Here is a 17,697-nt window from a genome sequence, read left to right as displayed (position 1 = left end):
CATCTGATTGCTGGCCCTAAAGTATTAATACTACCTAGAGATAGAAACAGACTTCCCAATTGGCTCAGATGATAAAGCGTCTTCCTACAATGCGGGATACCTGGGTTCGATCCCTGGGTTGGGAAGATCTCCTGGAGAAGAACATGGCAACCCACTCCAGTATTCTTGCTGGAAAATCCCATGGACAGAGGAACCTGATAGGCTACAGTCCATGGGGTTGCAAAGAGTCAGACACGACTGAGCAACATTTACTATTTACTTTACTAGAGATAGAAATACCTGAATGGTCTAGTGGTTTTCCCTGCTTTCTTCAATTTAAGTCTGAATTTGGCAATAAGGAGTTCATGATCTGAGCCACAGTCAGCTCCCAGTCTTGTTTTTGTTGAATGTACAGAGCTTCTCCATCTTTGGCTGCAAAGAATATAATTAGTCTGATTTCGGTGTTGACCATCTGGTGACATCCATGTGTAGAGTCTTCTCTTGTGTTGTTGGAAGAGGGTGTTTGTGATGACCAGTGCATTTTCTTGGCAAAACTCTACTCCAGGTGTTTCTTGACTTCCTACTTTTGCATTCCAGTCCCCTATCATGAAAAGGACATCTTTTTGGGTTGTTAGTTCTAAAAGGTCTTGTAGGTCTTCATAGAACTGTTCAACTTCAGCTTCTTCAGCGTTACTGGTTGGGGCATAGACTTGGATTACCGTGATATTGAATGGTTTGCCTTGGAAATGAACAGAGATCATTCTGTTGTTTTTGAGATTGCATCCAAGTACTGCATTTTGGACTCTTTTGTTGACCATGATGGCTAATCCATTTCTTATAAGGGATTCCTGCCTGCAGTAGTAGGTATAATGGTCATCTGAGTTAAATTCACCCATTCCAGTCCATTTCAGTTCGCTGATAACTAGAATGTCGACGTTCACTCTTGCCATCTCCTGTTTGACCACTTCCAATTTGCCTTGATTCATGGACCTGACATTCCAGGTTCCTATGCAATATTGCTCTTTACAGCATCAGACCTTGCTTCTATCACCAGTCACATCCACAACTGGGTATTGTTTTTGCTTTGGCCCCATCTCTTCATTCTTTCTGGAGTTATTTCTCCACTGATCTCCAGTAGCATATTGGGCACCTACTGACCTGGGTAGTTTCTCTTTCAGTATCCTATCATTTTGTCTTTTCATACTATTCATGGGGTTCTCAAGGTAAGAATACTGAAGTGGTTTGCAATTCCCTTCTCCAGTGGACCACATTCTGTCACACCTGTCCACCATGACCCCATTTAGGTACAACCTAAATCAAATCCCTTATGATTATACAGTGGAAGTGAGAAATAGATTTGAGGGACTAGATCAGATAGATAGAGTGCCTGATGAACTATGGACGGAGGTTCGTGACATTGTACAGGAGACAGGGATCAAGACCATCCCCATGGAAATGAAACCCAAAAAAGCAAAACAGCTGTCTGAGGAGGCCTTACAAACAGCTGTGAAAAGAAGAGAAGTGAAAAGCAAAGGAGAAAAGGAAAGATATAAACATCTGAATGCAGAGTTCCAGAGAATATCAAGAAGAGATAAGAAAGCCTTCCTCAGCGATCAATGCAAAGAAACAGAGGAAAACAACAGAATGGGAAAGACTAGAGATCTCTTCAAGAAAATTGGAGATACCAAGGGAACATTTCATGCAAAGATGGGCTCAAAAAAGGACAGAAATGGTATGGACCTAACAGAAGCAGAAGATATTAAGAAGAGGTGACAAGAATACACAGAAAAACTGTACAAAAAAGATCCTCACGACCAAGATAATTACGATGGTGTGATCACTCACCAAGAGCCAGACATCCTGGAATGTGAAGCCAAGCAGACCGTAGGAAGTATCACTACAAACAAAGCTAGTGGAGGTGATGGAATTCCAGTTGAGCTATTTCAAATCCTGAAAGATGATGCTGTGAAAGTGCTGCATTCAATATGCCAGCAAATTTGGAAAACTCAGCAGTGGCCACAGGACTGGAAAAGGTCAGTTTTCATTCTGATCCCAAAGAAAGGCAATGCCAAAGAATGCTCAAACTACTGCACAATTGCACTCATCTCACACGCTAGTAAAGTGATGCTCAAAATTCTCCAAGTCAGGCTTCAGCAATAAGTGAACCGCGAACTTCCAGATGTCCAAGTTGGTTTTAGAAAAGGCAGAGGAACCAGAGATCAAATTGCCAACATCCGCTGGATCATCAAAAAAGCAAGAGAGTTCCAGAAAAACATCTATTTCTGCTTTATTGACTCTGCCAAAGCCTTTGAGTATGTGGATCACAATAAACTGTGGAACGTTCTGAAAGAGATGGGAATACCAGATCACCTGACCTGCCTCTTGAGAAATCTGTACACAGGTCAGGAAGCAACAGTTAGAACTGGACATGGAACAACAGACTGGTTCCAAATAGGAAAAGGAGTACATCAAGATTGTACACTGTCACTCTGCTTATTTAACTTATATGCAGAGTACATCATGAGAAACGCTGGGCTGGAAGAAGCACAAGCTGGAATCCAGACTGCCAGGGGAAATATCAATAACCTCAGATACGCAGATGACACCACCCTTATGGCAGAAAGTGAAGAGAAGCTAAAAAGCCTCTTGATGAAAGTGAAAGTGGAGAGTTAAAAAGTTGGCTTAAAGCTCAACATTCAGAAAATGAAGGTCATGGCATCTGGTCCCATCACTTCATGGGAAATAGATGGGGAAACAGTGGAAACAGTGTCAGACTTTTATTTCTTTGGGCTCCAAAATCACTGCAGATGGTGATTGCAGCCATAAAATTAAAAGACGCTTACTCCTTGGAAGAAAAGTTATGACCAACCTGGATAGCATACTGAAAAGCAGAGACGTTACTTTGCCAAGAAAGGTCCATCTAGTCAAGGCTATGGTTTCAGTGGTCATGTATGGATGTGAGAGTTGGACTGTGAACAAAGCTGAGCGCCAAAGAATTTATGCTTTTGAACTGTGGTGTTGGAGAAGACTCTTGAGAGTCCCTTGGACTGCAAGGAGATCCAACCAGTCCATTCTAAAGGAGATCAGCGCTGGGTGTTCTTTGGAAGGAATGATGCTAAAGCTGAAACTCCAGTACTTTGGCCACCTCATGCAAAGAGTTGACTCATTGGAAAAGACTTTGATGCTGGGAGGGATTGGGGGAGGAGAAGGGACAACAGAGGATGAGATGGCTGGATGGCATCACGGACTTGATGGGCGTGAGTCTGAGTGAACTCTGGGAGTTGGTGATGGACAGGGAGGCCTGGTGTGCTGCGATTCATGGGGTCGCAAAGTGTCAGACACGACAGAGCAACTGAACTGAACTGAACTCAACTGAGAGATAGAAATATACTACACATTAATATTTCCTCAAATATCTCCACGTTTTTTGTTTATATAGCTTCCTTTCACTCTCCAATTTTAAGGGTTTTTCAAAATGAAAATAAAAGCAGAAAACTAAAAATCTGCCTAACATCCAGCACGTGAAACATAGTAACTCAAAGCAGCAGAACACTCTCAGGAGCAGCAGAACCACTGTGTAATTGCTGAACCTGGGTGATGGGTTCATGGGAGTTCTCCAGGGTGTATTTCAAATTCTTCATAATAGGTGCTCAACCTTCAGAAAACGAAGATCATGGCATCCGGTCCCATCACTCCATGGGAAACAGATGGGGAAACAGTGGAAACAGTGTCAGACTTTATTTTTTTGGGCTCCAAAATCACTGCAGATGGTGATTGCAGCCATGAAATTAAAAGACGCTTACTCCTTGGAAGAAAAGTTACGACCAACTTAGATAGCATATTCAAAAGCAGAGACATTACTTTGCCAACTAAGGTCCATCTAGTCAAGGCTATGGTTTTTCCAGTAGTCATGTACGGATGTGAGAGTTGGACTGTGAAGAAGGCTGAATGCCGAAGAATTGATGCTTTTGAACTGTGGTGTTGGAGAAGACTCTTGAGAGTCCCTTGGACTGCAAGGAGATCCAACCAGTCCATTCTGAAGGAGATCAGCCCTGGGATTTCTTTGGAAGGAATGATGCTAAAGCTGAAGCTCCAGTACTTTGGCCACCTCATGCGAAGAGCTGACTCATTGTACAAGACTCTGATGCTGGGAGGGATTGGGGGCAGGAGGAGAAGGGGACGACTGAGGATGAGATGGCTGGATGGCATCACTGACTCAATGGACGTGAGTCTGAGTGAACTCCGGGAGTTGGTGATGGACAAGGAGGCCTGGCATGCTGCGATTCATGGGGTCACAAAGAGTTAGACACGACTGAGCGACTGAACTGAACTGAACTGAATAGTTTCTGAGACTATGATGGAGAAAGAAGGTTCAGCTTATGATGTCCATTAAAGCCTCAGGAGTGGCAGGTAGAGGGTCCCCAGCACTGTGAGGAAGGCTCATGAACAGTCCTACCTCACAGGTGGGTAGAACAGGCTGGGCAAAGGCAAAGGCCAGCTAAAGAATTGGGGTCATTTAGCAACCCACCCCAGTACTCTTGCCTGGAAAATCCTATGGACGGAGGAGCCTGGTAGGCTGAAGTCCATGGGGTTGCCAAGAGTCAGACACGAGTGAGTGACTTCACTTTCACTTTTCACTTAAGCATTGGAAAAGGAAATGGCAACCCACTCCAGTGTTCTTGCCTGGAGAATCCCAGGGATGGGAGAGCCTTGTGGGCTGCCGTCTATGGGGTTGCAGAGAGTCGGGCATGACTGAAGTGACTTAGCAGCAGCAGCAGACAGCTTATTGTTTCTATTTTAACAGCTTTTTATAGTCTTTCTATTTAAATTATTTTATTTTATTCTTTTAAAGTGACTTTTCGTTGTTTTTCAGTTCAACTTAGATCACAGGATTCATTTGGATTCTGCAACTGAATACAACTGGTATGTAACAACCTGTTGTGAAAACAAATATATTTCAAATACACTATCAGTAACACTGGTGTCAAAAGCCAAGATTTTAGGGGAAGAGTGAGTCAGTTCATTCCCTATTCTTTCCTTTAATATCACAGAACTTGAGGAACAAATCGGTGCATAATACCTTTATCATATTTTAAATCTTAGGCCACTATGCTACAAGATTTTTTTCCCTTTTACTCAGTATTTTCAGAATTACTATAGAAATTAAGTAAGTGTTATCCTTGGTTACTGAATATAAACAGCATACAAATCCTATTTGCATCACTTTAGTAGTCCTTATCCAGTCTTTCATATAATAAATATAGTCCTAATGTCAATAAGGATCTTTCATTCTGCATTATATAACTTGGTTGGAATAATAAAATTAAAATGAACAATAGCCAACCTGTGCTTTCCGCATGTATACCAAAGGTTCTTTAAGATGTTCAGGAGGTGCAGCAGGATGACTAGGTAAAGGAAACCTGAGGACAGAAAGAGGGAGCTAAATATTATATACCTCTCTTGATAATTAATCAGTTTGTTCGTTAGAAATTACTTACCTCTATAGTTCATGATATATGAAACAGAACATTTGCTAGCAGTTCTATGTACTTACACAAAGTACAACAACCTAACAAAACTTTAATTCGTATCCTACTAGCATTGTGCCTTTAAATTAGCAATTTAATGACATTAAAAGTTAAAGTGGAATTCATAGATTGAGGTAACTTAAATTATTTAGCTCTGTAAGTGCTCATATGAAATTTTCACAACTGTTAATTTTAGTATATAAATATTATAACAAATTTTAAAAATCTGAAATCTAAACAAGTCCATTAACTTACTAAAATATCAACTTTTCTCAATTCTCCCAATTTCCTTTTCCACAGAATTGAAATGATAGTATAAATACTCTTTTGTAATAGCCATATTTTAGCATGCAATATATTACATACTATATTAATTCACAGATTTAATAAAATTGTTCAAATTTAATGTCATAAATTCTGTATTCTGTGTAACATGACATTTTATATTCAAAATATATTGGTTTTATTAAGAAAACAGATTCATTTATTCAACAAATATCTGAGCCCTTCTAGGTATATGGTGAGATTAAGACAGTGTCTCCTGTTCTCATGTAACTAATATTCTAGTGAAGAAAGACAGTCAATATTTATAAAAAACAAACAAATAAATAGAAAGACATAAAACAGTAGTAAATGCCATGAGAGAAGGAGAGCAGGATAAAGTCTAAATGATTTGGAAGGGCAGGGAAGGTGTCTAGGAAACCTAATGTTTGAATCAAGACATGAGTGAAAAGGAGCCAACCAACATTCCAAGGAAAAGGACAGCAAGCACAAAACTCTGAGGTGGGAAACTGTGGAATGTTTAAAAATCAGAAAAAGCCAGGATGGTTGAAATGTAATGACTGAGGTACAGAGTGATATAAAATCACAGAGAAGGCAACAGGAAAACACAATAATTTAACATTTCCTTAGAGGTTTCAATCTCTTTCACAACTGATATCTCTACTTAAAATTAGTCATAGAAATTATACCCATGTAAAGCAACTGCAAGGAGATTCAATCCATTCTGAAGGAGATCAGCCCTGGGGTTTCTTTGGAAAGAATGATGCTAAAGCTGAAACTCCAGTACTTCGGCCACCTCATGCAAAGAGTTGACTCATTGGAAAAGACTCTGATGCTGGGAGGGATTGGGGGCAGGAGGAGAAGGGGACGACAGAGGATGAGATGGCTGGATGGCATCACGGACTCAATGGACGTGAGTCTGAGTGAACTCTGGGAGTTGGTGATGGACAGGGAGGCCTGGCGTGCTGCGATTCATGGGGTTGCAAAGAGTCAGACATGACTGAGCGACTGAACTGAACTGAACTGAACTGAAAGCAACCATATTCTAACAATCAAGAACCATGCACTGAGTTCTCAAGAAATTCCTTATCCAAGCAGGGACATCTAAAGGGGAACTTTAGACAGTTTCACTAACTAATTATTTCTAATTGTTTTTTCTGCTAAAATCTGCATTCCATGTACCTAAACAAATCACCTTTCCCCACTCACACACAAAAAAAACCACTGGTAATTTCTAGATACCTCAGTATTTCTTATATGCAAGATGGTTTAAAAGTTATATATTTTATACTGCTCACTATATTACTTGTAAAGATACATATATCTTATAATGAAATATAATTCTAAAATCCTTCCATTTTAACAGTAATTATTTCTAAATTTAATAAAATTGGAAATTTAGAAACTTGAGAGCGTTTACTGAAGATCTTAAAGATTATTTAGAAAAGATCCTGGTGGCTCAGACGGTAAAGAATCTGCCTGCAAAGCAGGAGACCCGGGTACAAACCCTGGTTCGGGAAGATCCCCTGGAGAAGGGCATGGCAACCCATCCCAGTATTCTTGCCTAGAGAATTCCATGGACAGAGGAGCCTGGCGGGCTGTAGTCTACGGGGGTCACAAAGGGTCGGACACGACTGAGTGACTAACGCTTTCTTACTTTAAGGTTATTTAAGCTATATGAAATTTATCCAGAAAAAAAGGTAAGAAGTGGTCACCCCAAAATTATTCATATTAAAACCAAAATAAAGCTATTTATTGTTATAAATATTTAATGAGAATCTACCAAGTGTTCAAGGTTATACAAATACAGCAGAAAATAAAACACATTAAAATCTCTGTCCTCATGGATTTCACATTTAGTAATACAAAGAGATGAGGATCAGCAGAGGAACAATACAGAAACCTGGATGTCACTCTTTACTTCTCCCTCTCCTGTCTCTCCAAATCCCTCTAAACATCACTCATCTTTTACTACCTCACTGACACTGATTTAGGCAATGACATTACTTGCTTGCATTCATCTGACATATTCATAAGCAGTCTCCCCTGCATCTACACTATCTTCAACCTATTTGGCAATCTGCCTGGCTGTTAGTCAGGAGTTGTGTGTTCTTATTCACCAGTGATTGTATTTCCAGTGTCTAGCGTAAGACCTGGCACATACTAGATACCCAGTACATTATTGAATGGGCTTCCCAGGTGGCTCAGATGGTGAAGAATCTGCCAACAATACAAGAGATGTGGGTTCAGTCCCTGGGTCAGGAAGATCTCCTGGAGAAGGAAATGGCAATGTAGTCCAGTATTCTTGCCTTGAGAATCCCTTGGACAGAGGAGCCCAGCAGGCTACAGTCCATGGGGTCACAAAGAGTCAGACACAGCTGAGCATGCACATACACACACTGCTAAATAACTAAAATGCAAATGTGATCATGTTACTACTAAATCCTAAAATGGGACCCAAATGCTTTTAGGATCCAATCTACAAATCCTTGAGTAACAGGCACAAGCCTGCCTACAGATCTAGCTTCATTCTTTCCTATGGCCCTTTGCCCTCTACCATCCAGCCACACAATTTTTGTTCTTCCAATATACAACATTCTTTCCCACCGCTAAACATCCGTGGGCTTCCCAGGTGGCGCCAGTGGTAAAGAATCCACCTGCCAGTACAGGAGATGCAAGAGATGTGGGTTTAATCCCTGGGCTTGGAAGATTCCCTGGAGGAGGAAATGGCAACCCACCCCAATATTCTCGCCTGGGAAATCCCAAAGACAGAGGAGCCTGGAAGTCTACAGTCCATGAGATTACAAAAGAGTTGGACACAACTAAACACACGCGCATGTGTGAAACATCTGTACCTGTTGTTCCCTTGTGCCTAAAGGATTTTTCTTCTCTATTCCTTCCCCTAACTGTGGCTTTGCTTTCTGATCTCAGTCTGAATATTATTTCCTGTGACAAGTCATCATGACACCTCCAATCTGAGTTAACCACCTGCCCTATGTACTGCTTGCACTTACCCTATTATAGCACTTACTATATTATACTGTAATTGCGTCTGTAAAGTCTCTGTGCCCCACTGGGGTGTAAGCTCCATAAAAAGCAAACACTATCTACCTACTTGTGCATTATGCCAGCACCTCGCTCTGAATATAACATTTGTTATGTATAACATTTAAGACTAAGAGGGCAAGAAGAACTATGATTAGGACATTTTAGAGGTGCCTAGGAGCGACTTCACTTTCACTTTTCACGCTCATGCATTGGAGAAGGAAATAGCAACCCACTCCAGTGTTCTTGCCTGGAGAATCCCAGGGACGGGGGAGCCTGGTGGACTGCCATCTATGGGGTAGCACAGAGTCGGACACACTGAAGCGACTTAGCAGCAGCAGCAGCAGGTCTACTACCTGAGGACTCTTACAGAACAATTTAAATGTCTATAAAAAACTGACCTAGTCTGGTGATCTAGTGTAAGGTACTCATTAATCTAAAAATCTTTCTGTTTTGAGGCCCACTATCATTCAACATTTATACCTCTCCAAAATATGCTAGACACTTGCATATATATAACAGTGAATTGTGGTGTCTGTTTTTATAGTATATACATATATGGAAGGTTAAAAAGGTTTATATATTCTTTTCATTTGTATTCCATGAGGAAAATAATATATCTTCTAATTCTTTACAGCACGCTCAGTCTCTTCAGTCATGTCCAACTCCTTGCAACCCCATGGACTGTAGTCCCCCCGGCTCCTCTGGTCCATGAGATTCTCCAGGCAAGAACACTAGAGTGGGTTGCCATTTCCTTCTCCAAACTGCTCTACATAAAATACAATAAAGACTAGGAGACAAAGAAATTGGTACATTTTCAATGTAAAGACTTTCTTAAAGTAAATGTTTAAGTAAACATTACTGTAAACATTTACAGTAAATGTTTAAGATTAATAGTTTCACTAAGTTTTCTCAATTCAAAAAGATATTTATTGTGTGCTAGCCCTGGGGTGGCTCAATAACTACTTGCTGACTCAATGTCATTTATTTGATGCTATAGGAGATACGCAAAGAAATGTAAGACATAATTCTTGTTTTAGAACACTTTTAATCTAAGTAAAATACAAGATGCAAGTATATGTGAGAAGTAGTAAAATGTATGGCTTTAGAATATGTTTCACTAGAGGTGAAATCCCAGCACTGCCATTTACTAGCTACATGATTTTCAGCAAGTTACTTAAGTGATCTTAGACTCAGTTTTCTCTTTTGTAAAATAATTAGAATAATAAAATCTACTTTGTAAGGTGTTATAAAGACTACCTAATATAGACAATGACTATAAAGTGCTTATTACCACAGTGCTGGAGATAAACATTCAATCAATGTAAATTATCACTGATATAATATTAAATAGTTTTTAGCACAATAATAGTTAAAGTATGCAGTTTTGAAGTGGAAAGAGCTAACCTGGGCTAGTGTTATGTTTCATGTAATAAAAGACAGTAGAAAATTTTCTGCTATACTTGTTAAATAAAAATCTGATTAAATCTTTGGAATGATTACTAAAATAAGTATGACATGAGCAAATTCCAGGTATGATGTATATAGCTCACATGGCCACAGTTCTATTTGCAATGAGAGTACATGCATTTTTTTTTCAGTTCCAATCATTTATATTAATAGATATTTCCATCTCAGTTTTGCTTTATTTATCTATGCATCTAATGGTTTCTGCCAATGAAAAATGGGCCAGAATATGCTAAGTCCACTTACTTTTCTGATTTACATGAGAAAACACTTCTTCCTCGACTCCAGATGTGCCCTTTCATATGAAACGAACTGCCTCCCTGTAACATACTTGACCTCTTTCCAGGGCCTTACTCACTATACCCCAGAAGAGAAGAAATGCCCTCTCCAACTTTTAAATTTTGGAAGAATAAACTGAATATGCTCACAACGCTATTTAAGTAGAAGGTTAAGTCTGAGTCTGGAGTTCAGCTAAAGAGTTTATTTTGCTCTTGCACTAAGCTATGTCCTCCTACCCAATCTTTATCACAAGTAAAAGTATAGTTTTGATTTCCCATTTGCGTTTATATTTTATTTTCTTAATTTGTTCAGAACCCAAGGGAAGAAAACAGGCAGTTTTACTGAACTCCTTCAAATATCCCAACGTTACTGAATATTTATAAAATACTTATTTAATGTCTATTATGTAAGATATCAAGGATATGACAATGAATGAAATATTGTCCATGCCATCAAGTAAAAAGGCACTCTGTCTCACAGAACAATTTTCAGGAATGCATTATACCACAAAAATAGCAATCATCAGTAGTATCTACTGAGATGAGAATCTAATATCTGGAATTATACACAACAGATGCTATTATTCTGCCAGTATCAGAGACAAAGACACTGAAGTTACAAGCTTTAGCAGACAGAGGTAAATCACCATGTCCGTATTAGTTTAATCAACTCAGGGCATCTCTACCACATTTGGGGAGTTTTAAAACCTTACTTGTCTTGATAAATACCTTTTCCTTTAGTGACTAGAACCAAAGGTATGATCACAATCAGCTTTACTTAATAGATGGCACTTTATTTATGAGTTTAAGAGCTCAAAAACCAACTCAAAAGATAGCAATAAGCAAAGAAGGACATAACTAATTTTAAAAATGTGTATCTAAGCACAAACCCACAAGCATTCATCTCTTTGTTTTAGAAACCATTCTGGTAAACCAGGTTATTTCCTTTTCCAAGTAACAGCAGATTAGAAGGAACAAATTGGAAACAGGAGTGTGAGAAACTACAGAGGCTACAGACACAGATACATTGATAGCGGGGAAAAAAAGACTTAAGAACTCAATTAGATCAAAACCTCATGAGGGCAGAAACTGTTCACTATTCTATGCTATATCCCCAGTGCCCACTATAGTGCTAGCAATAAATAATTGATGAATAATGGAACATTAAATAAACTACAAAGGTTAACATTCAGGATCTATATTTCTTATAATGACAAATAGTTCTACACATTTCAGCAAACTCTGAGAACAAATTCAGATAAATAAAAATAGTAATATTCTTAAATAATGAATATTTCAAAAAACAGTTGTGTTTAAAATGGTCAGTATATAAAGACAGAAAAAGGATAATGTCCAATATGGCAACAATAAAGAGAACACTGGTAAGCTTAAATGATCTGAAATACTAACTTATGAGAAATATCATATTCCCTAATTATACTGGATTAATGAATTGTTCATATGAAACTTTTGTCGGTAAAAACCCCCACGTATTAATTCTCAGGAAGACTACAGTTTTTAATAGTATAAACTCACTTGAAATGCTATATAAATGCTAATAAGAAATAATAACAATGAGTACACATAGTAAAACTATATTCATTACTTACAAAGCAAATATAGCTAAACGTAATAAGAGTATCTCAAAATAGGGAGGAAAAACTCACACACTCAGTTCACTATACACAGCATTCTGAAGTTTTTTCTCCCAACCTGTTTTAAAAAAAGGAAAACATATATAAACATATTAGTTTTTAAAGTAAACATACATTACAATTAAATTTATTTCACAAAAACTTTAACATCATATTTACTGTGAAAGAATTTTATCAACTGCCAATTGCTAATGTAAAGTTTTATTCTAAGGAATTATTTATTATATATTTACCAATATTCCCTTCGCTAACACTAAATACAAAGTTGTCAACATGATTTATTACTTTGTAAGTAAAACTCTGGTGTCATTTTCTTAAGATGAGAAGAATATTTCCTTCTTCCACTGTTAACGGCACTCAACAAATGCCAAAATCTTTGGCAGCTGTACTGGCAGTGCTATGAGGAATATGCCAACAGAAGGGCGAGAAACAGCTAGGCGCTTGACAAAGATCACAAGTGATTCATGACAGTTACCTAGTCAGTAAATTCCTAAACAAGAGAAGCAGACTATTACAAGGCACCACCAGTCAGATCAGTTCACTTGGCTACTAACTATTATTTTTGATCAACTTATTTGGGTAAGTAAACCACTTAATATCTCAGTTCCCAAGTGCAAAAGCTTAACAGCTTGCTCTAAAAGCTGAGATTTTCTTCTGTTTTCTTTGAAGGGTAGAAAAGAGAGAAAAGAAGCAGAGAAAGAAAAAAGTCACAGATGAAAGGTAAAAGACAAGATACTTAACTAAGGAGATTTTAATACATTCAGGATGTATTTTGACCAGGAAGGTAAACACTATTTAAAACTGATCAATGTAAAGCAGTTTTTACCAGGGTTCCTGAATTTCTCCAGAAATGTCTGAAAGTTCTAATTCACTTCAAATAAAAACCTATCCTACCATTCTTCCACAATTTTAAACAAGTAACTGACTGCAGATACAATATCCCCTCAAAATAAAGTCTTTCCTTATTTTGCTTTAAAGAATTCGAGAAAGAAAAATAAAAAGTAACTTACAAACCTGATATTTTAAAGAATTCCTTAATATCTTCTTTTAGTGATTCAAGTTTAATCTCAGGTCTTTGAAGACTGGCCTGATTTTAGAAAGAAGAAACATAAAAGACAGGTCAAAAGAGGTCATTTGGGGTGATACTTAATGCTAATGAGATGGTTAAAAAGGAATGTCCGTGTGTGTGTGTGTGTGTGTGTGTGTGTGTGTGTGTGTTAGTTGCTCAGTTGTGTCCAACTCTTTGAGACCCCATGGATTGTAGCTCACCAGGCTCCATAGGATTCTCCAAGCAAGAATACTAGAGTGGGTTGCTATTTTCTTCTCCAGGGGATCTTCCCAAACCAGGAATCAAACCCGAGTCTCCCATATTGCAGACAGATTCTTACCATCTAAGCCACCAGGAAAGCCCCCAAATATGCATACTACCATTTAAAACACCCTCTTTGAGATCAGAGCTCCTGAGCATCTGGAACAGCTCATAAGACAGAATACTTTCATATACTCTTAAAACAGAAGATCTGTGTAGGACACTAGAATCTACTTAAAATATTAAGCCTTGTAGCTAATGAGTAGTTAACATCTTCCTCTAAGACTTTCATTTTTATGAATATTTAACATCTATTTTTCTAGTAGGAAAAATACTTTATAAGTCATTCTCTTTATACTTAATATATATGGCATCTACATACACCTAATAGCCAAAACCCTGATGCATCCCTATACCTGGAGCTTTGAAGAGTGTCATCCCCTTTGGATTGCTGCTCTGTAAACCTGCATTTGTTGTACATATTTATGGAAAATACATAAAACTACCCACTCACAAATGCTTATTAGTGTCTCTTTCATCTTCAGTTGAATGCTTTCTGTTCTATTGGTTTTTCACACTGTAATTTTTACCAAAATAATAATACTGACCTCAATTACCTTTGAAGTGTTGATCTTTCATCATCTAGCTCTCTATCAAATTCTAGAGACATATGTCTTAAGAAGGGCTTCCCTTGTGGTTCAGCTGGTAAAGAATCCACCTGCAATATGGGAGACCTGGGTTCAATCCCTGGATTGGGCAGATCCCCTGGAGAAGAGAAAGGCTTCAGTATTCTGGCCTGGAGAATCCCATGGACTGCATGGGGTTGCAAAGAGTCGGACATGACTGAGCGACTTTCACTTTCACTCACTTTATGTCTTAAGAAAGCATTTCTCTTTGGGTATCTCGCGAACATTTGTAATTAAGAAATCAAAAACTGATCTTATATTCCATTCACTACCTTTCTCCTTCTCTCCTATTTTTAAGACTCATCCATGAAAGTTACCATTCACCAAGTCAGAAATTTCAGTTATTCTCAATTCTACTCTAATTCTTCCAGGATTTTAACGTCTCTCTGGGAAGATGACATTGGTAGTAGGGAGACTTTTTTGTTTTAATCTCCATGATCTCCACACTGAAACCAAGCAACTAGACAACAAAACCAAAATCCCATGGAAAACACTCACAACCAAACTTGGTAATAAGGTATTCCCCACAAACCTAAAATACAAGCAGTTGGGGACAAACCAACAACCACAAGACTTGTATGTGTTAGCAACTTTAAAAGGAAAGAGCAGAGGGGTTGTTGATGAATATGAAAAGAGGAAGACCCCAAAATTGCCATCAAGTATTCACTGGAACATATGAAGAGCTAATTTGAGAACAGGAGATGACACTGGTAGGGTTGTTCTCTAATTCAAGATAGCAGATGAGGTCTGAAGACACTGGAGCAGTCTCACAGCTATGAATACTTGAAACTGACCAGACAAGTCTCTTCTCCCTTTCTAAGAAGAAAAACTTGATAGAGTAATGAAAATTGAAGATGACAAGGAACCAACTTACTACCTTGAACTGATTAATAAATGAAAAGGCATCTATCTAGCCTGACTTTCCTACAGGAACTATGGTTTAGTCACTAAGTTGTATCCGACTCTTCTGCGACCCCATGAACTGTAGCCCGCCAGGCTCGTCTGTCCATGGAACTTCCCAGGCAAGAATACTGGAGTAGATTGCCATGTCCTTCTCCAGAGGATCTTCTCACCCAGGGATCAAACTCGTGCCTCCTGCACTGGCAGGGGAATTCTTTACCACTGAGCCACCAGGGAAGCCCTACAGAAACTATACCATTTGGTAACCAAATAAAGATAAGGAGAAATGTCTCTTCATAAAAATATTCCAGCTAAAATAACTAGAACACATATGATATAATTAGAACACCATCATTTTGCAACTCCTAATCAATTCTAGGCATTGAGGAGAAACAGCTATTAACTTTGCAAAATACAACCAGCCATTATGTGCTTCTCAATGAAAGAGGACTCCAGTGCCAATAGCTGTGGTCACTGAGATGGCACCTGAGTCTCATCAAAACCCCTGAATCTAACCGTCAACTTACAAGTCATGCAAACGACAGAGGAACATGTTAATCCGAATCATAGGACTTCAGCATCAGACGGGATTATAGAGTTCTTCTAGGCCAACTAACCATTTAATGAAAGATTCACCTCTCCTCTCCAAGGAGCTTTTTTAGCTTAGAAACTGTCAGTTTGAAACTCTATGCTAGCTTTCCCTACCTTCAGTCAATTCCTGCTTGGAACCATTCTGTTAGAAAATCCTTATTACGAACTAAAATTGATTCCCCTTAACATCTGCTACTATCATGTCTTCCCCTCTGCTCCACCTTACCCCAAGTTCTCAGAAAATATGCCAAATCCCTTTTCCGTGAGAGATCTTCAGATCCTCAAAGTCAGCTATTTTATCTTCCCAGAAAGTTCTCCAGGTCACATACATTTTCAGGTTCTCCAAATTCTCTTCATATGACATATTCTCCTTACCACTCTGGTCATTTTCTCTAAGCAAAGTCTAGCCCAGCTTGTCTTCTACTGTAGTAACTTCCTAACTTACCTCTCTATTTCACTCATTCCACTACACCACTTACTCTCAAACTTTCAAATCTCAGGACCCTCACTCTTAAAAATCACTGAAGACCCAAGAGTACTTCTGTTTATGTGGATTATATCTACCGATATTTATAGTACTAGAAATTAATTCCTCAAAAATAAAAAATTGAATTTCCATATGGTCCAGCAATTCCAATTCTGCATACATACTCAAAAGAAATGAAAACGGGGACTTTAACAGCTACTTGTACACTCATGTTCATCGCAGCATTATTTATAATAGTTAACATATGGAGGAGTCAAAGATAAATGAATGGATAAAGAAAATGTTGTATGTACATACAATGGAATACTATTCAGCCTTAAGAAAGAAGACAATTCTGGCACATCTACAACATGGACAAACCTTGAGGACATTATGCTAAGCAAAATAAGCCAGTCATCAAAAGACAAATGCTGTATGATGCCACTTATATGAGGTACTGCTGCTGCTGCTAAGTCACGTCAGTTGTGTCCAACTCTGTGCGACCCCATTGACAGCAGCCCCATTGACGGCTCCCCCGTCCCTGGGATTCTCCAGGCAAGAACACTGGAGTGGGTTGCCATTTCCTTCTCCAATGCATGAAAGTGAAAAGTGAAAGTGAAGTCGCTCAGTTGTGTCCGACTCTTAGCGACCCCATGGACTGCAGCCCACCAGGCTCCTCTGTCCATGGGATTTCCCAGGCAAGAGTACTGGAGTTGGGGTGCCATTGTCTTCTCCATATGAGGTACTAGAATAGTCAAATTCATAGAGACAGAAAGTACAATGGTTAATAGCCAGGGGCTGTGAGGAAGGGGCAACAAGAATTTAGTGCTTAATGAGTACAGAGTTTCAGTATGGGATGATGAAAAAGTTCTGGAGATGGATGATGATAAGGGTTGTACAAAATGTGAAAGTGAATTCACAAAAAATGTGAATGTACTTAATGTCACTGAACTGTACACTTAAACATGGTTAAAATGGCAAACTTTATTTTATCATAATAAAAATATTTTTCAATTCATTTTAAAGTAATAAATATAAATCCATTATATATTAACCAAAATATTTTTACTTAAAAGAACTATATTTTCAGAAACAAAAATTAGTGAGAAAAAGAGGCACTGTTTTACAATGCAAATGCAAACGTCTTTGATGAAGACAATTGGATTCTTCAATCTGCTGTGTTATTCCATCTGTGGTACTATGGTGTTTTGACTAACATATATGAAAATCAGTGTCAAACAGGCAGCTGGAAAATGATCTTTTAATATCCTTTTCAGATATTGTGGATATTCTCCTTTGATAGTATACTAAATTTCCTAAAGATTAGTTGAAATGTGGAATTTGAACATCAATGAACTTACACTTTCATACTTTATTGGAAAAACATGTATCAATCTGCCTTGCACTTTGAATCAATCTTCTACTTATAGATGATTTTTTAACATTATGTATCAATCATTTCAAACATTCTAACAAGCCATGTGGTAGACATATTTCATTAAACAATATCA

The 17,697-nt window shown here is 38.3% G+C and overlaps 1 protein-coding gene across 5 annotated transcripts in view; it reads right to left on the bottom strand.

Annotated features, from left to right (window-relative positions):
* Window positions 1-17,697, bottom strand: part of TBC1D19 (TBC1 domain family member 19) — a 146,893-nt gene that overhangs the window by 106,053 nt on the left and 23,143 nt on the right. The window contains exons 1-4 of one of the 5 annotated variants that reach the window (XM_069593820.1): window positions 14,152-14,308; window positions 13,249-13,321; window positions 12,247-12,292; window positions 5,324-5,399 (exon numbers count right to left, since the gene is read on the bottom strand). In XM_069593820.1, coding sequence (XP_069449921.1) covers window positions 5,324-5,338 — 15 coding nt within the window. In that variant the 5' untranslated portion in view covers window positions 5,339-5,399; window positions 12,247-12,292; window positions 13,249-13,321; window positions 14,152-14,308. Of the gene's footprint in view, window positions 1-5,323; window positions 5,400-12,189; window positions 12,293-13,248; window positions 13,322-14,151; window positions 14,309-17,697 lie in introns of those variants that run through there. The other 4 variants (XM_069593819.1, XM_069593822.1, XM_069593821.1 and 1 more) reach the window with 4 other exon arrangements.

This window comes from Ovis canadensis, chromosome 6, assembly GCF_042477335.2.
Source record: "Ovis canadensis isolate MfBH-ARS-UI-01 breed Bighorn chromosome 6, ARS-UI_OviCan_v2, whole genome shotgun sequence".
NCBI lineage: Eukaryota > Metazoa > Chordata > Mammalia > Artiodactyla > Bovidae > Ovis > Ovis canadensis.
Note: the sequence above shows the minus strand (reverse complement) of the source record. Positions and strands in the feature narration are given on the sequence as shown.